Consider the following 23,476-nt stretch of genomic DNA (forward strand, 5'->3'; position numbering starts at 1 on the left):
TGAGGTCTTAAAGTTAGCATCCATTTTTTAGTAGTTTATTATTTCAATTTATAAACAACTTTGTTTAGGAAAGGGTGAGAATTTCTCCTTTTTTCATCCAAGTAATTATAATAGGTAATGTGACGGATCATACAGGGAAAGGGGTGTGTCAACCTCACTCACCTCTCCGGAGGGGAGAGAATGACCCAGCAGTGATCAGCTCTCTGGCGCCACCACATACCCCACGTCAGTTAGGGAACTGCATCGAGGGAAAATAATCGCTGAATAGGCTTCCCTTACAGGTATGAGTTATTGAGGCACTCCAAGTGAGGGAGAATATATATCACCAGTCCAGGCTGGGGATATATATATATAAACCTTCCGGCCGTCACTCTGTTAGTGAGGAACTCTGACAGTATGGTATGCTGCCACCAATTCCGAGTGTGCAGACGTGAAGATTTGTGAATCAAGATAAAAGAGCAGCACAAGATTAATTTCATATTTAATCGCCGAAAGGCGCACTAGAAAGATATAGGTATATATATATACAAGTATACAGTTAGGAGTGTAGTACAACGGTAGGATACAGATAGATTACAATTACCGTGTTATGTAGCATGTGACCACAAGGAGACGCTGATGAATCACTGGTCCAAATCTTTGTTACATAATTTTCTGGCTATGTCAGCAAACGGACCTCCTGCCAGTGGAAAACACTAAGTCCAAAATAAGGAGCTGTCTATTATCCCCTAGGCTGCTCCCTCCAACACGATGTGCCAACGCCTGGGCAGCCTCTCTCCTCCCATATCTGAGAGCATGGTTTTCCGGCAGAACCGTGGATGCCCATAACTTTCCACCCAAAGCTCTAAATGGGATGGTGGCGCCACTGGATTCTGCTGGATTTTATCTGTGCACGGAGACCAAGTACAGCTACCGTATTTAATTCCTGGCAGCTATGCTTTTCAACTCAATAAGTTCTAGAGGTGGCTGCATAATATGGGCTTGTGGGGAAAGGAATGCAGATTCCGATTATGTGCTCGGCTAGGTTCAGAGATATTGCATTCTTTTATTATAGGTCATTTCCTAGATTAAATATGTCAGAGCCTGGTGCTGTTGACCCTGGAATCTGCGGTGCCAAAATGCCTGCGTGTCAGCCTGAGTTAAAGGAAGCCAGTTGGCTGGTAACTGCACAAGAGTTTACACCCCTGTGATAATTGCTGGACTTGGTGCTGGGGGTCACAGCGTCTATGCCTTTCTCCCCCCACCCTCTTTCCCCCTGGAGAGAGTTTCAAAGGCCTATTTGCTTGAGCTAATTAAAAAAGCTATTGGTCTACTCTGTCCAAGGAAGTGCCTTCACTGGATAATCAGGCCCCATTGTTTGATGTGTATTTGACTTCCCTTTTGGCCTGGGGGGAATGCCAAAGGTGGGGGCTGAGTTTGGAGAAAGTATTTTAGGGCCAAACTGTATCTGATAGGGAATTCCATGAGATATCAAAATGATATCAATTAGATATCATTTTCCCATATCTCACAGGTAACATATATAAAGAAAGGTTTGACCCATAGATGGGACCTTTCAATCTAAGAGCTGCAGCATTTACATAGATACGCTATCATCTTCCTAATTAGACATACATGTCACTAGTCAGAGTTAGATTTGTTATGGCCCTTGTTTTCCTACTGTATCTCTCATGGTAATGTCCAATTTTCTTCCAATATATCAAATATATTTAAAGGGAACCTGTCATCTGATTCACAGTGACTAAACCATGGACAGTGTGACTCAGCATGGCTGCTCGATTACAGCTAGGTATATTTTTCCCTGAAATGCTCTGACATTTCAGAGATAATATACTCTAAATATCCAGCTGGATCTTCCCCGCACTGCTGCAAGTGACTGACAGGTCGTTCCCAATGCGCAGAAAAGGGAAAGGCCTGTGTATCACATCTTGCAGCTAATTGAGCCGCTAAGCTCTAATTCAAGCTATCTCATAATATATTGGGTTGTTGAATTAAAATACTAAATTGTTGAATAAATGGAATTCCTGGAATTCCATGCCTCAACATGTCCGATTATCCACCACCCTCGGATCCTTCAGACGGAACCTGAAAACCCATCTCTTCAGGAAAGCCTACAGCCTACAATAACCATGTCGCCGCCTCACCGCTGGCAGAGCCGCCGCCTCACCGCCGCCAGAGCCGCCGCCTCACCCCTACCTTCTGTCTCTTCCCCTTTATCCTATAGAATGTAAGCCCGCAAGGACAGGGTCCTCTCCCCTCTATACCAGTCTGTCACTGTAAACCTGTTTACTGTAAACGATATCTATAACCCTGTAGGTAACCCCTTTCTCATGTACAGCACCATGGAATTAATGGTGCTATATAAATAAATAATAATAAAATAATAATAAATGTTACACTTCAATCCAGAGGACACACTCACATGTGATTCGATCTTCTTCCCCGATTTGTTTTCTTTCCTATTACAGGAGTTCCAAAATGTTCTGGGTTGGTCAGAGGAAGTTGGTCTAATGTCTGGGGAAACAAAGAAAACATACGATCAGGGAACAGTCACACTAGTTTCAGTAAATGTAATGTTTTGTTGTGAATGAAATACAATACATCAAGAACTAAAAATTATCTTTTCTTTTTAACCCATTAATGACAAGGCCAGAAAGAGAATCTGTCTGTAGTATCAACGCTCCTGTGCTGTCTACATGTGTACGCAGGTCCTAGGATGCCGAATAAAATGATGTCTGCAATATGTAATATGTATATGAGCTGTTGAGGGCTATGGGCTGGACACTGATCTCCCTGTGAATCTGCCTCTGGATGTTATTGTAAATGAAAGAAGGTGTTACCAGGGTGAGACATGTAATGACTGACAGTCCGCTCTCCTGATCTATATGTCCACAATGATAATGTCTCCTTTCATTTAAAATAAACCATGGATGCAAAAGTTCCTGCAGATCAGCGTCCGGCACATAGATCTTAACAGCTCATTTACATACAGCTCTGACAAAAATTAAAAGACCAGTGCACAGTTTTATAAAAAGTAGCTTCTCTACTTGTGTGACAGCCATTCCATTCCTGTGTCAGTTTAATTCCAACCAAAGTACACCTCATTCTACTTAATGTGCTTCTGATTAGGTGATCACCTGAACCAAATCTTATTTAACGAAGGAAATTATAAAAAACACTGCTGTGGTGTTCACAATCCTCTTGCAATAGGACAAGCTGGATGGCAAAACAAGTGCTACTAATATCCCAAAAGTACCGGTAATTGGAATGAAAAAATAACTTTTAACCACGCCAAAGGAGTTGAAAAGAAAAGTCTTGAATGAGGAAAAGAGGGGCTCAATTCTGGCTTCACTAGCAGAGGGACACTGTGAGTGTCATGTTGCCTCCATCCTTAAAATTTCTAAGAAGGCAGTCCATTACAACAAGGTCAAGCAGCAGACATTGTGAATATGAAAAAACCAGGCGCACCACCATATATGACATATGAAAAACTGGGGTGCAACCAGTACAATGTCAAGCATGAATTAGAAAAGAATAAGGCACTACTGGACAATATGCACACCACAGCAACTGTTATAATATAAAGATATCCACTTTATTGGTACACAACAACATTAAAACATAATTAAAATAACCATACAACTGTCCCCACCCTGAGTGAATAACGTCACACTTCAATACATCACCTGGTATATAATAATAATAATACATATACTCATGCATAGATATACAACATTCCCCTTACTTAATGGCTCATGGGGCGCACCATACTCATATCCAAACAAAGACTCTCAATATTGGAGTTCAATTAATGCGCTCCTAAAAAATCCACTGGATGAGTGCCCTATCCAAGGCAACCAGCCTAAATCACCAGCCCAATGACCGGTGGAATTACACCCCCAGCGCTTGTATACAGGAGCAATCCATAATAGATAATCAGTAAGAAGGAAGAGGATATATTACCCAATACTACATGGTTGCATGAAAAATGACCACGCTCAAAAAGACTCAGGGTGGAAGACAGGACATGGCCCCACGCATATCACCCCCACAAGTGAGGCTTCGTCAGGGGAAGTAAGAAACGTGACCAACCTGTGAATAAATATCCCAGGGTCCCATGCCTATTAGCCTATCGGTCATTGTTCATGCAACCGTGTTGTATTGGGTAATATATCCTCTTCCTTCTTACTGATTTCCTATTATGGATTGCTCCTGTATACAAGCTCTGGGGGTGTAATTCCTCCGGTCATTGGGCTGGTGATTTAGGCTGGTTGCCTTGGATAGGGCACTCATCCAGTGGATTTTTTAGGAGCGCACTAATTGAACTCCAATATTGAGAGTCATTGTTTGGATATGAGTATGGTGCGCCCCATGAGCCATTAAGTAAGGGGAATGTTGTATATCTATGCATGAGTATATGTATTATTATATCCAAAAGACAAAAATGTCCAGCTTCACCGAATCCGTGAAAAAAAGTTTTCTTTATTCACAAACTTAAACATGGATAATACAATCTTCAGCACAAACCATATGGGTAAGAATCTCAACGCGTTTCTGGAGACTAAGCTCCCTTGATTAAGCAAGTGGCATAAGGTCACCCAAAAGCAGTGTGAAAGACTGGTGGAAAACATGCCAAGATGCATGAAAGCTGTGATTAAAAATCATGGTTATTCCACAAAATTTGATTTATGAGCTCTTCCTGAGTTAAAACATTAGTATTGTTATTTCTAAATAATTATGAACTTGTTTTTTTTTTTGCATTATTTGAGGTCTGCAAGCAATGCATTTTTTTGTTATTTTAACCATTTCTCATTTTAAAAAAATAAATACAAAATGTATTGCTTGGAAATTCGGAGACATGTTGTCAGTAGTTTATAGAATACTAGATGGCAGCCCGATTCTAAAGAATCGGGAGTCTAGAATCCATATATACTTTATTTATTCAAATGTAAGAATAATACAATTAATAAATAATAGTAAGAAAGAACAAAAATAATAGGCAGTATATGGAGAAAACACCAAACAAAAGTTCAAAATTGGTGTGAAAATGTCACTGAACCACTTCACAACTAAATATATATAGTTTTGGTAAATGGTATTATCATTTTTTTGACGAAATTCGGCAGGAGCTTGAAGAGCAACGTCACTGGGCCCGCCTCCACGCAGTAGAAACTTGCTGTGAGGTAAAAATTCAAAAATCACACCAAAATGGCGGGCGGAGTGTGTCACAGTACGGCACGTTTCTGATTGGTCGCTCGCAGCAGGCGGCAACCAATCAGACACTGGACACTGTTGACGTCACTTAGCTCCGGACATTAGCTCCGGACATTAGCTCCGGACAAAGCCACGGAAGTTGGCACAAATTGCAGGAAGTAGTATTCTAGGCAATTATATATTAGAAAAGAACAATTTACATTTTACTAAAAAATATACACATAAAGAGAAAAATCAGACAAACTGAAAATTTTGCAGTTGTCTCTTAATTTTCGCCAGAGCTGTATGTCTATATCCGTGGCTCTTATTTTGATTAGCCAGCCTGAATAACACTACAAGGATGATGTTGCGCTAGGTCAGCTAGTCAAAAGAAGAGCTGCGGAAGCCACCAGGTAAGAACTACTTTTCCCACTCCCTTGCCGCAGCTCACTGTCAAGGCTGATAAAATGGAACGTTCGTACGAATTTGCACCAACTCTATTCACCACTTTAAGTTTGCCTTACTTTGTGCCAGAAGTGTATGCCAAAATTCTGGCACATGCTGTTGTACATTAGGCCACACTCCTTTCCTTTTCCTACGCCCCACACTGCCAAATTAATTATCTAGAATTTACACCAGAAAGTGAAGCAAATGTAACCAAAATCGCTATAGAATATACAGTTAGGGCCAGAAATATTTGGACAGTGACACAATTTTCGCGAGTTGGGCTCTGCATGCCACCACATTGGATTTGAAATGAAACCTCTACAACTGAATTCAAGTGCAGATTGTAACGTTTAATTTGAAGGGTTGAACAAAAATATCTGATAGAAAATGTAGGAATTGTACACATTTCTTTACAAACACTCCACATTTTAGGAGGTCAAAAGTAATTGGACAAATAAACATAACCCAAACAAAATATTTTTATTTTCAATATTTTGTTGCAAATCCTTTGGAGGCAATCACTGCCTTAAGTCTGGAACCCATGGACATCACCAAACGCTGGGTTTCCTCCTTCTTAATGCTTTGCCAGGCCTTTACAGCCGCAGCCTTCAGGTCTTGCTTGTTTGTGGGTCTTTCCGTCTTAAGTCTGGATTTGAGCAAGTGAAATGCACGCTCAATTGGGTTTAGATCTGGAGATTGACTTGGCCATTGCAGAATGTTCCACTTTTTGGCACTCATGAACTCCTGGGTAGCTTTGGATGTATGCTTGGGGTCATTGTCCATCTGTACTATGAAGCGCCGTCCAATCAACTTTGCAGCATTTGGCTGAATCTGGGCTGAAAGTATATCCCGGTACACTTCAGAATTCATCCGGCTACTCTTGTCTGCTCTTATGTCATCAATAAACACAAGTGACCCAGTGCCATTGAAAGCCATGCATGCCCATGCCATCACGTTGCCTCCACCATGTTTTACAGAGGATGTGGTGTGCCTTGGATCATGTGCCGTTCCCTTTCTTCAAACTTTTTTCTTCCCATCATTCTGGTACAGGTTGATCTTTGTCTCATCTGTCCATAGAATACTTTTCCAGAACTGAGCTGGCTTCTTGAGGTGTTTTTCTGCAAATTTAACTCTGGCCTGTCTATTTTTGGTATTGATGAATGGTTTGCATCTAGATGTGAACCCTTTGTATTTACTGTCATGGAGTCTTCTCTTTACTGTTGACTTAGAGACAGATACACCTACTTCACTGAGAGTGTTCTGGACTTCAGTTGATGTTGTGAACGGGTTCTTCTTCACCAAATTAAGTATGCGGCGATCATCCACCACTGTTGTCATCCGTGGACGCCCAGGCCTTTTTGAGTTCCCAAGCTCACCAGTCAATTCCTTTTTTCTCAGAATGTACCCAACTGTTGATTTTGCTACTCCAAGCATGTCTGCTATCTCTCTGATGGATTTTTTCTTTTTTTTCAGCCTCAGGATGTTCTGCTTCACCTCAATTGAGAGTTCCTTTGACCGCATGTTGTCTGCTCACAGCAACAGCTTCCAAATGCAAAACCACACACCTGGAATCCACCCCTGACCTTTTAACTACTTCATTGATTACAGGTTAACGAGGGAGACGCCTTCAGAGTTAATTGCAGCCCTTAGAGTCCATTGTCCAATTACTTTTGGTCCCTTGAAAAAGAGGACGCTATGCATTACAGAGCTATGATTCCTAAACCCTTTCTCCGATTTGGATGTGGAAACTATCATATTGCAGCTGGGAGTGTGCACTTTCAGCCCATATTATATATATAATTGTATTTCTGAACATGTTTTTGTAAACAGCTAAAATAACAAAACTTGTGTCACTGTCCAAATATTTCTGGCCCTAACTGTAGCTCTTCTTACTCCAGTGGATTTTTAATTAAGATTGCGGTATAAAACACCAGTCTTACTGAATGTCCCCTGTGTTTTTAGTGTATACTCACATGTGGGAGTAATGGCATAAACAAAAAAACAACAACACAGTGTTACCAAAACTACATGCAGTCACAAAACAACATAAACTCAATATTATTGGAAGGGATATTAATAGTTATTTAGTGATAATTTCTTAAGACAATCCAGATGATGAATGCCACTATATCATAGTCTTTTAGAGCACTAAACAAATAGTAATATACTTTCAAAGAGTCTAAAACAATAGAAACACTGTTCGTGTACAAGGATATTAACCTCTTACTGACTAGGCCTATTTGGGACACTAGGACCCAATTCCATTTTCAAAACTAGGATATATCTCTTTACATGGCAATAACATTGAAAACGCTTTTACTTAAGAACTAGAGATGAGGGAGCACTAAAATGCTCGTTGCTCGTACCGAGCAATTCCTAATACTCGCATGTTCGTTTTGAGTAACGAGTATTGGGCACCGGTGCTCAGGAAGGATATAATGGAACTAGAGAGAGTACAAAGGAGGGCAACAAAATTAATAAAGGGGATGGGAGAACTACAATACCCAGATAGATTAGCGAAATTAGGATTATTTAGTCTAGAAAAAAGACGACTGAGGGGCGATCTAATAACCATGTATAAGTATATAAGGGGACAATACAAATATCTCGCTGAGGATCTGTTTATACCAAGGAAGGTGACGGGCACAAGGGGGCATTCTTTGCGTCTGGAGGAGAGAAGGTTTTTCCACCAACATAGAAGAGGATTCTTTACTGTTAGGGCAGTGAGAATCTGGAATTGCTTGCCTGAGGAGGTGGTGATGGCGAACTCAGTCGAGGGGTTCAAGAGAGGCCTGGATGTCTTCCTGGAGCAGAACAATATTGTATCATACAATTATTAGGTTCTGTAGAAGGACGTAGATCTGGGTATTTATTATGATGGAATATAGGCTGAACTGGATGGACAAATGTCTTTTTTCGGCCTTACTAACTATGTTACTATGTTACTATGTTATAATAGGAGTCAATTGAAAGCCAAACTTTTTTCCAGCAGACCCTACAAAAGAGGTCTGGAGTCAGTGGAAATGTTCAAATGGATGGAAAATTGCTGAATGGAAGGAGAACAGCATGGGGAAGACACCTGGAAGCATCTCTGACTCACAGATCGCTGCTGCGAACAATGGTGTCACATTTTTTTTCCACTTTAAGGAGTGACAATAAAATATTTCAGATGAGAAATTTCATTTTACAAGAAAAATTGTTACGAAATTTTTTTGCTGTATTATGACTTGTATATAAGGTAAAATATAAAAATAATAAAATATATATATAAATTAATTAAATAAAAATTGTTTTTTTTATTAAAAAATAGTAAATTTCAGTTTAATTTGTGAAGGAAGCAAAAACTGCCAAGAATAAGGGACTCAGATGCACCTTGTTTTACACATAAAGGAGGGCCTCATACACATTCTGTTCATATTGTCATGTATTGGTACTTCTAGACTCTTAAAGGCAGGGCCGTATTTGCCACTAACTTGAGGGCACGTACCTAGGGCGGGGACAATGCGGGGGGGGGGGCGGGGGGCGGCACCTGAGTAAGGTTTGTTTTTTTTTGTTTTTTTTTAAGTCCTGGGTCACCATGGCCATTATACAGTATGGAGCATCATGTGGGGCCATTATACAGTATGGAGCATCATGTGTGGCCATTATACAGTATGGAGCATCATGTGTGGTCATTATACAGTATGGAGCCCTGTGTGGCCATATTTGTTTTTGTTTATAATTATTGTATATGAAATAGTGTGATCAGCAGTGCTAAATGGGTGTGGTTGGGACGTGGATATGGGTGTGACTAGTTGTGAAATGGGTGTGGTCAGATGAGTGCCTAACATTTGCCGCGGCACACTTTCCCTTCTTCAAAAGTTGGGAGGTATGGTACCACATTTGCCAGATCACGGCAAGTGCCACAAATCCCATGGGGAATGAATGAGGCCAAACGCAGTATTGCCGTAAGTGATCCGTTACACGGCAGATGCAGAAAAACTGCCCAATCTGCTGCAAAAGGCTACTTTCACATCAGCGATTCTTGCCAAAGTCTATGCCGATAGTGTCATACTCACCAATGGGGGAGGCAGCACTAAAAGTGCCTAGGGCAGCAGAAACTCTAAATACGGCCCTGCTTAAAGGCTATGCACTTTTGAGGGCTATATACCAATGAAATGTACTCCAGACCACGGAATAGTCTATGGATGAAAGATATAATACTGATACATTTTTAACAAGTTTTTTTGAGGCTTATGGAACAAAAAAAACGGTACCCAAGAAGAAGAAATACCCTATGTGTGAGCAATATAATACCAATACATTTTTGACCAATTTTTTGAGCCTTTTATGAAAATGAAATGTACTCCATACCACGGAATAGTTTAAGAGTGAGAAATATAATACAACTTCGTTATACCAAGAAACAGAAAGATGATCGGCACAGAGCTTCACTATAGCGCAATTGGAGATTCGCTTAAACGATCTGTTTCAGAAGGACAGATGAGGTCTCCCTTGCTGTGAGCTGCGGGTGGTGCTATGCAATCGTCAGAGTTTTGTACAAGACCATATAATGAGAAGAAAAATGATGCAGCACTCACCCTTGCGCTTCTTCCAAGTGTGCTCTTTATTCAGCAAAACATACTATGCATAGTATGAACCGGCATACGCAGTGATCTGTGAGGGAGCGGGAGTGAGGAGAGACCGGACGGCCGTTTCGCGTCCGGTCTCTCCTCACTCCCGCTCTTCTCATTATATAGAAATATAATACAGATAAAATTTTGAACAAGTTTTTTGAGACTTACATAGCAACAAAATCTACCCATGAATATGTAAAGGTCTATGGATGAGCAATATATCATACCGATCAATTTTTTAACAAGATTGTTGAGGGTTATATCAAGAACACATAATACTGTATGGGTGGGCAATATAATACCAATACATTTTTTTAAATGTTTTTAGAGGCTTAGATAACAACAAGATGCACCCAAGAAGACATAATACCCTATGGGTTGGCAATATACCATATTTTGCGGTTTATAAGATGCACCCGATTACAAGACCCCCAAATTTTGAGGAGAAAAATAGGTAAAAATATTTTTTTAATAAAATGGTGGTGCTTCTTATAATCCATGCGTCTTATTGCTTACCGTGGTTGGTGGCTGTGATGAAGCGGGGTCACAGAGTCACTGCTGGCAGAGACAGGAGTGGGGCAATGCTGCGGGCTCCAGACTGGGAGAACGGGGTGTTCGGTGGTATAGGGGCTCCGCCGACATTTTGTGAAAGCTCGGAGCCCCCTCACTTCCATGGTTTACTATGCGGTGGATTCAGTGAAAATGGAGGCCATTAAGGTATATTTGCATTATTAGATGCACCCCCATTTTCCCCCCCAAATTGTTATGGTGATCCCTAGTTTTATGAATACCCTTTTTTCTCTTCGGTTTCAAATTGGAAGAGTGTTTCAAGTAGGTTACCAGAAGGCTCTGTAACTGTAGAGGTACCTTCACACTGAACAACTTTCCAACGAGAACGACAACGATCCGTGACGTTGCAGCATCCTGGATAGCGATCTCGTTGTGTTTGACACGCAGCAGCGATCAGGATCCCGCTGTGACATCGCTGGTCGTAGCTAGAAGTCCGGAACTTTATTTGGTCGTCAGGTCGGCATGATTCGTTATGTTTGACAGCAAAAGCAACGATGCCTGCAATGTTTTTCCATGGAGCGAACAACCAGCAAGAACGATAAGTACGTCACTGGATCGCTCCTGCATCGTTCTGCATCGTGCCGTGTTTGACGTCTCCTAGGCGACCTAAACAGCGACGCTGTCAAAGCTGGGAGGGATAAGTAACACTAGATAAGGCAGAGAAAGTATTCAGAAGGATCTAGATTAGCTTGAACAATGGGAAGCGACTAATAGAATTGTAATTAACAGAGAAATGCAAGATTCTACAATTGGGCAATAAAAATAAAGGTTGTATTTACAGAATCGGAGAAACAGAACTAAGCAACAGCACGTGTGAAAAAGACTTGGGTATACTGATAGATCACAGGCTGCACATGAGTCAACAGTGTGATGCAGCAGCAAAAAGGCAAACACAGTTCTGGGATGTATTAAAAGACTGTCACAGCTCCTGGGTATTATTGCTGTGGGAGAGCTGCACACAGCAGCAAGGGAGCTGAGCAAAACACCGGGTTACTAACCAGGTAGCAAACAGGACCTAAACCATGTGACAGAGTGGGAGGTGGTCGGGGCGGAGCCAGACACCGGGATGCAGCGGAGACGATTCACACAGGAGAGTAGTCAAACAAGCTAAGATCAGAACCAAGAGATCACGAAGTATCAAAGGGGAGAGACAGGGGATTGTCAGAAGAGAAGCCAGAGGTCAAAAATCCAAAAGAAGAAACGAGCAGAGTAAAGCACGGAGAGCAAGAAAAACACTTGCAAACCGGGCATAGACCCCAGGGGTCAGGCACACAGACTAGAACGTAAGTATAGCTGACAGGGAATCCTAGTTTGGAGTGAGTACAAATACCCCTCCCATATCCAAAGGGAGGACAGTAAAATTAACCCTGAGCGACCATGACATTAACCATGTCCCAACCATGACAGTACCCCCCATCTTAACGGGGGGGCCACTGGACCCCCAGGCTTCTCAGGGCATCTGGCATGAAAAGCCCGCAACAGTCGATCAGCTTGCACAAAACTGTCTGGAACCCATGACCGATCCTCAATGCAATATCCCTTCCAGTGGATTAGGTCTGAAGCCTCCGGCGCACCCACCGTGAATCAATGATGCGCCCTACTTCGTATTCCAGCTGACCCTCTACCAGCACTGGCGGAACATCAGATGAGGAATCTTCTCTAACCGTCCCCACAGGTTTTAATAGGGACCTGTGGAAGACATTAGATATTTTGAAGGAGGTGGGAAACTGTAGGCCACCGGGTTGATCACCTCTATAATCTTGCATGGACCTATAAACCTGGGGCCCAACTTCATAGAGGGTATCTTAAGTTTGATGTTACGGGTAGACAACCACACTTTCTCCCCCACAGCCAATGCAGGAGACCCCCTCCTGTCCGCAAAATGTTTGTACTTCTTCTGGTTTTTGGAGATAATCCCCTGAACCTCCCTTCAAAGGGTTCTTAACTGTTGCACCAAACCCTCGGCACCAGGGCAACCAGAATCCATGTGGGAAAATTCTCCAAACTGCGGAACAAACCCATTGACCTGAAATGGAGATTTGCCAGTAGACTGATTAATACGACAGTTGAACGCAAATTCTGCCATGGGCAATACCTTACACCAGTCCTCCTGTCTTGAATAGGCCAGGCATCTCAAAACTTGTTCCACCGACTGGTTGGTGAGTTCAGTCTGTCTGTTAGATTCCGGGTGATAAGCAGAGGAGAATGACAATGTAACCCCCAACTTCTTACAAAAAGCGCTCCAAAACCTGGCCACAAATTGCACACCCCTGTCAGACACCACATTCACAGGTACCCCATGGAATCGAACTATGTGCTGAATAAACAAGCAAGCCAAGGTTTCAGCAGCAGGTAACTGCACAAAGTGGGCTTGCTTTGAAAACCACTACCCATACTACGGAGTTGCCCTTGGAAGATGGAAGATTAGTGATAAAGTCCATGGACAGGTGTGTCCATGGTTTATCCGGAATTGGCAAAGGCACCAATTCCCCAGCCAGCCGGACCAGAGAGCTCTTAGAGCGAGCGCACACCCCACAAGTATTTAACAACGTTTTGATATCAGTACCCATAGAGGGCCACCAAAACTCCTAGCTACTGCCCCCCAGGTAGCTGCAATCCCAGAATGTGCACTTAACACAGAATCATGAAATTCTTGCAGGAGTCTGAGACGGAAATGTTTGGGTACAAAAAGTTTACCTGTGGGTTTATTCCTGGGAGCTTGTGCTTCCAAAATCTCTCTCTGTAACTCAGATGAGACTTCTGCCTCAACCACTCCCAGTTGAAGAATGGAGGAAGGAGGTTCTGGAGGGGTCACAGAATCAAAACTTCGGGATAAGGCATCCGCTTTTACATTTTTAGAAACTGGTCGGAACGTAATGGTAAAATGAAATCGAGAAAAAAAAAGTGCCCACCGAGCCTGTCTGGGGGTCACTCTCTTAGCGGACTCAATATAGGCCAGGTTTTTATTATCAGTGATGATCATAATGGGATGAACAGCCCCCTCCAGAAAATGCCTCCATTCTTCGAAGGCCAATTTAACCACCAACAATTCCCTGTTGCCGACATCATAATTTCTCTTGGCCAAAGAGAATATTTTAGAGGAAAAGGCTCAGGGTTTAAGCTTAGTAAGGGTGGACGGACCCTAGGACAACACTGCTCCGATCCCCATCTCCAAAGCGTCGACCTCCACGATAAAAGGTCTTGACGGATCAGGTTGTATCAAAACGGGTGCTGAAGTAAAACATTTCTTCAGTGTCTGGAAGGAAATTTTTGCGGCCACGGACCAATTTTTTACATCTGTCCTTTTGAAAGTGAGGTCCGTCAAGGGTTTTACCATCTGCGAAAACCCTTTAATGAACTTCCTATAATATTATTATTATTTATATAGCACCATTAATTCCATGGTGCTGCACATGTAATAAGGGTTATATACAGGGTTATAGATATCGTTAACAGTAAACAAATTTACAATGACAGACTGATACAGAGGGGAGAGGACCCTGTCCTTGCGGACTTACATTCTTTGGGTTAATGGGCAAGAGACAGGAGGTCGGTGTGATGCAGCACTGGTGGTGGTGAGGTGGCAGCTCTGGTGGTGGTGAGGCGGCAGCTCAGGTGGTTGGTGAGGCAGCAGCTCGGGTGGTTGGTGAGGCGGCTGCTCTGGCGGTGGCGACGCGGCAGCTCGGGTGGTTGGTGACATGGCAGCGGCTCGGGTGGTTGGTGGGGCGGCAGCTCGGGTGGTTGGTGAGGTGGCAGAATGGTCATTGCAGGCTGTAGGCTTTCCTGAAGAGATGGGTTTTCAGGTCACATCTGAAGGGTCCGAGGGTGGTGGATAATCGGACGTGTTGAGGCGTGGAATTCCAGAGGATGGGGGATATTCGGGAGAAATAATAATAATTAGCGAAGCCCAGGAGTTGTTGCAACCCTTTCAGGTCATGAGGTTGCACCCAATCAGAAATGGCCTGAATCTTCCCCTGGTCCATGCAGAATCACTCCCCAGATACAATTATACCCAGAAAAGACAGTTCTTGCATAAATAATGACCACTTCTCCAGCTTAGCATATAAATGGTTCTCCCTGAGTCTCATAAGAACCGAGACTGACCCAATCTCCATGGGCTCAAATACAGGTGCAGAGTCACACAATTTAGGGTATAAGGGAGTCTCTTGTTGCATCACTCCTCTAGCATGGAGTCTCCGGTCCATCCAAACCGCCTGCGTCATGGCGTCCTCCAGGGTATCAGGAGGAGGATGAAGTGCCAGAGCATCCTTCAGACGGTCAGACAGGCACTTACGGAACAACCCCTTCAGGGCGGAATCTTTCCAAGATGCTTCGCCTGCCCAACGTCTAAATTCAGAGCAGAACCATTCAGCGGAGTGCCTCCCCTGTGTCACACAACAAATTCCATCCCGAGTAAGAAGGGATGAATCAACAGACACAATTTTTACAGGGGGTTTCAGCCTGACTGTCCCTATCTTATTACGAGTCACAACTTGGGCATCAATCAAATTAATGGAAGAACCAAAGTCAACAAAGGCAGTGGTCACCACAGGACCGCCAGCAAGTTCCAATTCCACTTGGAGCACAGTTTTTCCAAGCGAGAACAAAATGTACCTGGGGGTCTGGACAACCTCCTCGATTGTTGCCCAGACTCAGTCGTTTCTCTGTTTCACTGAAGAAGGGCAAGAGGGGCAGTTCCTTTTCCTATGTCCAGAGGCTCCACAGTAAAAGCATACAGTAGTAGGTTGTCTCTACAGTGCCTTCTCTCTTTCTCCATAACTGAGACTGACCCAATCTCCATGGGATCAGATACAGGTGCAGAGTCACACAATTTAGGGTATAAGGGAGTCTCTTGTTGCATCATTTCTTTAGCACGGAGTCTCCGATCCATCCGAACCGCCTGCGTCATGGCGTCCTCCAGGGCATCAGGAGGAGGATGAAGTGCCAGAGCGTCCTTCAGACGATCAGACAGGCCCTTACAGAACAACCCCCTCAGGGCGGCATCTTTCCAAGATGCTTCGACTGCCCATCGTCTAAACTCAGAGCAGAACCATTCAGCAGAGTGCCTCCCCTATGTCACACTCATCACCATATCCTCTGCCAGATGCACTCTATCAGGCTTAACATAAATGTGCCACAGAGCCTCAAAGAACAGGTTCACAGACATAAATTCAGGAGCAGGGGATGCGAGAGAGAAAGCCCATGCCTGTGGAGCCCCCCTTAACAACGACATTACGACCCCCACCCTCTGCCTTTCATTTCCAGAGGGCCGGGGACGCAATTCAAAGAACAAACGAGCAGAGTATAGCAAGGAGAGCAAGGGAAACACTTGCAAACCGGCCACACACTCCAGGGGTCAGGCACACAGACTAGAACGCAAGTATAAGAAGGAAAAAACAAGAAATAGCCAGCTTACCACCTTGGTATGTAACAGCACGGACTCCAACCGGACAACTTGAGTGTTGAATAAAAAAAAAAGCAGAATGAGTCCAGCTGATAAAAAAGCTTGTCTTTATTCCAAATTCGTGTTTCAAACACGAGCTGTGTTCTTTGTCAAAGCTGCAATGCACACAACTAACCCACAATTTGTACAATGATCAATAAACCACACCTCCCAAGAGAAAGACAAAAAAACAAAATCAAGTGATATAAAACCAACAACAGAAAATGTTTAAAATCGCAAAAATGCAAATAAACGCAAGCAGCACATAAGTAAAGAACGCAAATTAGTAATGGAATAATAATTCCTTGCAGAGATTCAATCCTGCTGGACTACAAGTGTTCAGATAAAACATTCAATAGGCTTCCCAGTCACGAAGGTGTTTCCTGATGTATTCCGCCCATGGACCTGTACAAAACGTCTGGAAGCCCGTGACATTGTACGATTCTGAAATACTATAAATGTCAGTTGGATGTTCAGAAATGCATTTTTTTAATTCCTAATAGTGCATCCAACATACATTTCATCGCAACTGGAACAGTAAATGATGTATACTACATTCTCACTATTGCAATTTAGATATTGTTTAATATCAAAGTGCTTAGATGCATTAGAGTTACTGAAGGTTTTTGTGGGACAGAAAAATCGTCATGATTATCTGAAAACTTGTAGTCCAGCAGGATTGGATCTCCGCAAGGAATTATTATGAGCGAACAGAACATTAACCATGTCCTAACCATGACAGAGACGCATAGAGTCTAGATCACGTCAAGTAATTATTCCCCTCTACTCCTCCTTGGTCAGGCCTCATCAGGAATACTGTGTCCAGTTCTGGATGCTACATCTTAAAATAGACATTGAGAAACTATAGCAAGTTCAGAGAAGAGCTACAAGGATGGTGAGGGGATTGCAAAGTATCTTCTATGAGGCACAGTTAGGGTACATGTCCACGTTCAGGATGGCCGGCGGTTTTGACGGAGCGGCAAACTTGCTCCGTCCAAAGCTCCACCCCCTTCTGGAGACGCGATGATTCCGGATGTGTTCATTGGACACATCCAGAATTATCGCACCCTACACATAGGGCCCTGTGTTATACCTTGCAGCGGCGCAGTGTCGCCGCAAGGTAAACGGACATGCTGCGATCTAAAAAGACATGCCGCATGTCCGGAATCGCAGGGCCGCCGGATGCGTGTTACCACGCATAGTGGAGACGGATTTCATGAAATCCCCTCCACTATGCTGTAACATCTCGACGCTGCGTGTTTGACGCTGCATCTCTATGCAGCGTCAAACACGCAGCGTTTCCTGAACGTGGAAACATATCCTTAAAGGATCTAGGAAAGTTTAGCCTGCAAAAAAGAAAGCTTGGAGAAGACTTAAAAGCTGTGTACAATTATCTGAAGAGATGTTACAGTGTAGAGGGATCATCCTTAGGGCTCTTTCTCACTTACGCGAGACTCGGATGAGTCTCACACGGCAATACCCCGACACTGCACCTGGTACAGAGGAGCAGAGCGTACAGCTGCATGTATTGCTATGTGGCCGCACGCTCCGATCTGAGTGCCGGGTGCAGAGTTGGGTTTTAACCCCTTTACCCCCAAGGGTGGTTTGCACGTTATGGGCCGGGCCAATTTTTACAATTCTGACCACTGTCCCTTTATGAGGTTTTAACTCTGGAACGCTTCAACGGATCCCGGTGATTCTGACATTGTTTTCTCGTGACATATTGTACTTTATGATAGTGGTAAAATTTCTTTGATATTACCTGCGTTTATTTGTGAAAAAAATGGAAATTTGGCGAAAATTTTGAAAATTTCGCAATTTTCCAACTTTAAATTTTTGTGCAATTAAATCACAGAGAAACTGCACCCCTCAAGGTGCTCAAGACCATATTCAAGAAGTTTATTAACCCTTCTGGTGCTTCACAGGAATTTTTCACAAAAAATTTACTTCAGCTCCAATATGTTTTATTTTACCAAGGGTAACAGGAGAAAATGGACACCAAAAGTTGTTGTACAATTTGTCCTGAGTACACCGATACCCCATATGTGGGGGTAAACCACTGTTTGGGCGCATGACAGAGCTCGGAAGCGAAGGAGCGCCATTTGAATTTTCAATGCAAATATGACAGGAATTGAGATGGGACGCCATGTTGCGTTTGGAGAGCCACTGATGTGCCTAAACCATGAAACCCCCCACAAGTGACACCACTTTGGAAAGTAGACCCCCTAAGGAACTTATCTAGAGGTGTGGTGAGCACTTTGACCCACCAAGTGCTTCACAGAAGTTTATAATGCAGAGCCGTAAAAATAAAACAAACATTTTTTTCCCACAAAAATTATTTTTTAGCCCCCAGTTTTGTATTTTCCCAAGGGTAACAGGAGAAATTGGAAACCAAAATTTGTTGTCCAATTTGTCCTGAGTGCGCTGATACCCCATATGTGGAGGGGAACCACCGTTTGGGCGCATGGGAGGGCTCAGAAGGGAAGGAGCACCATTTGGAATGCAGACTTAGATGGAATGGTCTGCATGTGTCACATTGCGTTTGCAGAGCCCCTAATGTACCTAAACAGTAGAAACCCCCCACAAGTGACACCATTTTGGAAAGTAGACCCCCTAAGGAACTTATCTAGATGTGTGGTGAGCGCTTTGACCCACCAAGGGCTTCACAGAAGTTTATAATGCAGAGGCGTAAAAATAAAACAAACATTTTTTCCCACATAAATTATTTTTTAGCCCCCAGTTTTGGATTTTCCCGAGGGTAACAGGAGAAATTGGACCCCAAAAGTTGTGGTCCAATTTGTCCTGAGTGCGCTGATACCCCATATGTAAGGGGGAACCACCGTTTGGACGCATGGGAGGGCTCGGAAGGGAAGGAGCGCTATTTGGAATGCAGACTTAGATGGAATGGTCTGCAGGCGTCACATTGCGTTTGCAGAGCCCCATAATGTACCTAAACAGTAGAAATCCCCCACAAGTGACAACATTTTGGAAAGTAGACCCCCTAAGGAACTCATCTAGATGTGTTGTGAGAGCTTTGAACCTCCAAGTGTTTCACTACAGTTTATAACGCAGAGCCGTGAAAATAAAAAATCTTTTTTTTTTCCCACAAAAATTATTTTTTAGCCCCCAGTTTTGTATTTTCCCAAGGGTAACAGGAGAAATTGGACGCCAAAAGTTGTTGTCCTATTTGTCTTGAGTACGCTGATACCCCATATGTTGGGGTAAACCCCTGTTTGGGCACACGGGAGAGCTCGGAAGCGAAGGAGCACTGTTTTACTTTTTCAACGCATAATTGGCTGGAATTGAGATCGGACACCATGTCGCGTTTAGAGAGCCCCTGATGTGCCTAAACAGTGGAAACCCCCAAATTATAACTGAAACCCAAATCCAAACATACCCCTAACCCTAATCCCAACGGTAACCCTAACCACACCCCTAACACTGACACACCCCTAACCCTAATCCCAACCCTATTCCCAACCGTAAATGTAATCTAAACCCTAACCGTAACTTTAGCCCCAACCCTAACCCTAACTTTAGCCCCAACCCTAACCCTAACTTTAGCCCCAACCCTAACTGTAGCCTTAACCCTAGCCCCAACCCCAACCCTAACCCTAGCCCTAACCCTAATGGGAAAATGGAAATAAATAAATTTTTTTATTTTTTCCCAAACTAAGGCGGTGATGAAGGGGGGTTTGATTTACTTTTATAGCGGGTTTTCTGGCGGATTTTTATGATTGGCAGCCGTCACACACTGAAAGACGCTTTTTATTGCAAAAAATATTTTTTGCGTTACCACATTTTGAGAGCTATAATTTTTCCATATTTTGCTCCACAGAGTAATGTGAGATCTTGTTTTTTGTGCGACGAGTTGACGTTTTTATTGGTAACATTTTCGGGCACGTGACATTTTTTGATCGCTTTTTATTCCGATTTTTGTGAGGCAGAATGACTAAAAACCAGCTATTCATGAATTTCTTTGGGGGGGGGGGGGGGGGGGTTTTATACCGTTCTGCGTTTGGTAAAATTGATAAAGCAGTTTTATTCTTCAGGTCAGTACAATTACAGCGATACCTCATTTATATCATTTTTTTATGTTTTGGCGCTTTTATACGATAAAAACTATTTTCCAGAAAAAATAATTATTTTTGCATCGCTTTATTCTCAGGACTATAACTTTTTTATTTTTTTTGCTGATGATGCTGTATGGTGGCTCATTTTTTGCGGGACAAGATGACGTTTTCAGCGGTACCATGGTTATTAATATCCATCTTTTTTATCGCGTGTTATTCCACTTTTTGTTCGGCGGTATGATAATAAAGCGTTGTTTTTTGCCTCTTTTTTTTTTTTTCCTTACGGTGTTTACTGAAGGGGTTAACTAGTTGGCCAGTTTCTTAGGTCGGGTCGTTACGGACGCGGCGATACTAAATATGTGTACTTTTATTGTTTTTTTTCTATTGTTTTTTTTCTTATTTAGATAAAGAAATGTATTTATGGGAATAATATATATTTTTTTTTTTACACATTTGGAAATTATTTTTTTTTTTACTTTTCTACTTTGTCCCAGGGGGGGACATCACAGATCGGTGATCTGACAGTTTGCACAGCACTCTGTCAGATGACCGATCTTACTTGCAACACTGCAGGCTTACCAAGCGCCTGCTCTGAGCAGGTACTTGGTAAGCCACCTCCCTCCCTGCAGGACCCGGATGCCGCGGCCATCTTGTATCCAGGCCTGCTGCACGGAGGGAGGTATTGAGACCCTCGCAGCCGGGGGGCTCAGGGAAGCACGCAGGGAGCCCCCTCCCTGCGCGATGCTTCCCTGTACCGCCGGCATACCGCGATCATGTTTGATCGCGGTGTGCCGGGGGTTAATGTGCCGGGGGCGGTCCGTGACCGCTCCTGGCACATAGTGTCGGATGTCAGCTGCGATAGGCAGCTGACACCCGGCCGCGATCGGCCGCGCTCCCCCCGTGAGCGCGGCCGATCGCGCTGGACGTACTATTCCGTCCTTGGGCATTAGGGCCCACCCCACATGGACAGAATAGTATGTCCAATGTCAGAAAGGGATTAAGCATGCGAGACTCATCCGAGTTGCTCGCAATTGAGAAGGAGCCCTTATTCTCATTTGCACATGGAAACACGAGAAGCAAAGGAATTAAACTGAAAGGAAGAATATGCAGATTACAGTGCAGGACCAAAAAATCTTTACAAGTTCAACAAAACCACAAAATCTTAACATTCAAGTATTTTATTGTGAATATTTTGTTACAATTAGCATTGATAAGTGAAAATTGAGCTTTGATTGGCTACTATGGGCAACCAAGCCAGTTTTGCTATTAGACAGTTTTTAATAATCTCCCCCTATGTGTACATTTTTAAGAACCAAAATAATGACACAAAGTTTATAAATATACTTTTCTTTTGCCGCACGAATATAAAGATTTTTTTTTTGCCGACACTGTAGATATTAGAAAAACTTTTTGACAGGGTGATCGATGAGTGGAAGAGGCTGCCACGAGAAGTGTGGAGTTCTCCATCAATGGAAGTCATTAAACAATGGCTGGGCAGACATCTGTCTGAGGGTATGTGCACACGTTGCGGATTCTCTGCGGATCCGCAGTATTTTTTGCTGTGCAGAAACGCTGCAGATCCGCAATTGATTTACAGTACAATGTAAATCAATAAGAAAAAAAAATGCTGTGCACACTTTACGGAAAATCCACTGCGGAAACGCTGCGGTTTAAAAGAAGTAGCATGTCACTTCTTTTTTGTGAAACTGCTGCATTTTTGTACCCAATCCATTATAGAAAAACGCAGGGGTAAAAAACGCAGCAAATCCACAATAAAACCACAGCCAAAACGCACAAAAAAAGCTCCGGAACTGCACAAAAAACGCGACAAATCCGCCAGGAGAGGCAGAATCCGCACCAGAAATTCCTAAGCCTAATCCACAACATGTGCACGTAGCCTGACATGGTTTAGTAAATCCTGCATTGAGCAGCGGGTTGGACAGGATGACCCCAGATGTCCCTTCCAACTCTAACATTCTATGATTTAATGATTATTAATAAATACGTGGAGGGACTAAGGGGGTATTATTAATATATTGAGGCAGGAAAGGGGGTATTATTAATATGTGTGGGCATGAAAAGGGGTAGTATTAATATTTTGAGGCACAAAGGAGACATTATTACTATATGGAGGCACAAAGTGTCCATCATTCATTTATGGAGGCACAAAGGGGCCATAATTATTACAAGGATAACAACAGGGCATTATTCATATATGGAGGCACAATGTGGAAATCATTAATAAATATGGGGCACAAAGGAGGCATTAATAGGAACTACCGTAAGTAGGCAATATCTACTATATAATTGTCTAAGGGTCACTTCCGTCTGTCTGTCTTTCTGTCTGTCATGGATATTCATTGGTCGCGGCCTCTGTCTGTCATGGAAATCCAAGTCGCTGATTGGTCGTGGCAAAACGCCCACGACAATTGCCACAACCAATCAGCGACGGGCACAGTCCGGCGGCAAAATGGCCCCTCCTTCCTCCCTGCAGTCAGCACCCACTCCATACTCCCCTCCAGTCAGCCCTCACACAGGGTTAATGGCAGCGTTAATGGACCGCGTTATGCCGCGGTGTAACGCCTTCATTAACGCAGCTATTAACCCTGTGTGACCAACTTTTTACTATTGATGCTGCATATGCAGCATCAATAGTAAAAATAACTAATGTTACAAATAATAATTAAAAAAAAAAAGGTTATTCTCACCCTCCGACGTGTCGCGCTGTCCTCGGCAGTGCAAGCGGCAGGTTCCGGTGCCAAGGATGCTATGCACAGAAGGACCTTCCATGACGTCACGGTCATGTGACCGCGATGTCATCACAGTTCCTGTGCTCATACCAACCCTGGGACCGGAAGCTGCCGCGTGCACCGCACACGGGCGCCAGGACTTGAAGGGGCCTTCGGAAGGTGAGTATATGTTTATTTTTTATTTTAAGTCTTTTTTAACCACGCATATAGTGCCCACATTGCTATATACTACGTGGGCTGTGTTACATACTGTGTGGGCTGCGTTATATACTACATGGCTGCTATGTACTATGTGGGCAGTGTTATATACTATGTGGGCAATATTATATACTGCGTGGGCTGCGTTATATACTACATGGCTGCTATAGACTACGTGGGCAGTGT

General features: G+C 43.3%; 1 protein-coding gene across 2 annotated transcripts in view; it reads right to left on the reverse strand.

Annotated features, from left to right (window-relative positions):
* ARID4B (AT-rich interaction domain 4B) overlaps positions 1–23,476 on the reverse strand; it is a 402,063-nt gene that overhangs the window by 219,293 nt on the left and 159,294 nt on the right. For both annotated transcript variants that reach the window (XM_069769485.1, XM_069769484.1), the window contains exon 7: positions 2,423–2,514. In XM_069769485.1, the coding sequence (XP_069625586.1) occupies positions 2,423–2,514 (92 nt within the window). The remainder of the gene's footprint in view (positions 1–2,422; positions 2,515–23,476) is intronic.

Source organism: Ranitomeya imitator, chromosome 5 (assembly GCF_032444005.1).
Source record: "Ranitomeya imitator isolate aRanImi1 chromosome 5, aRanImi1.pri, whole genome shotgun sequence".
Taxonomy (NCBI): Eukaryota; Metazoa; Chordata; class Amphibia; order Anura; family Dendrobatidae; genus Ranitomeya; species Ranitomeya imitator.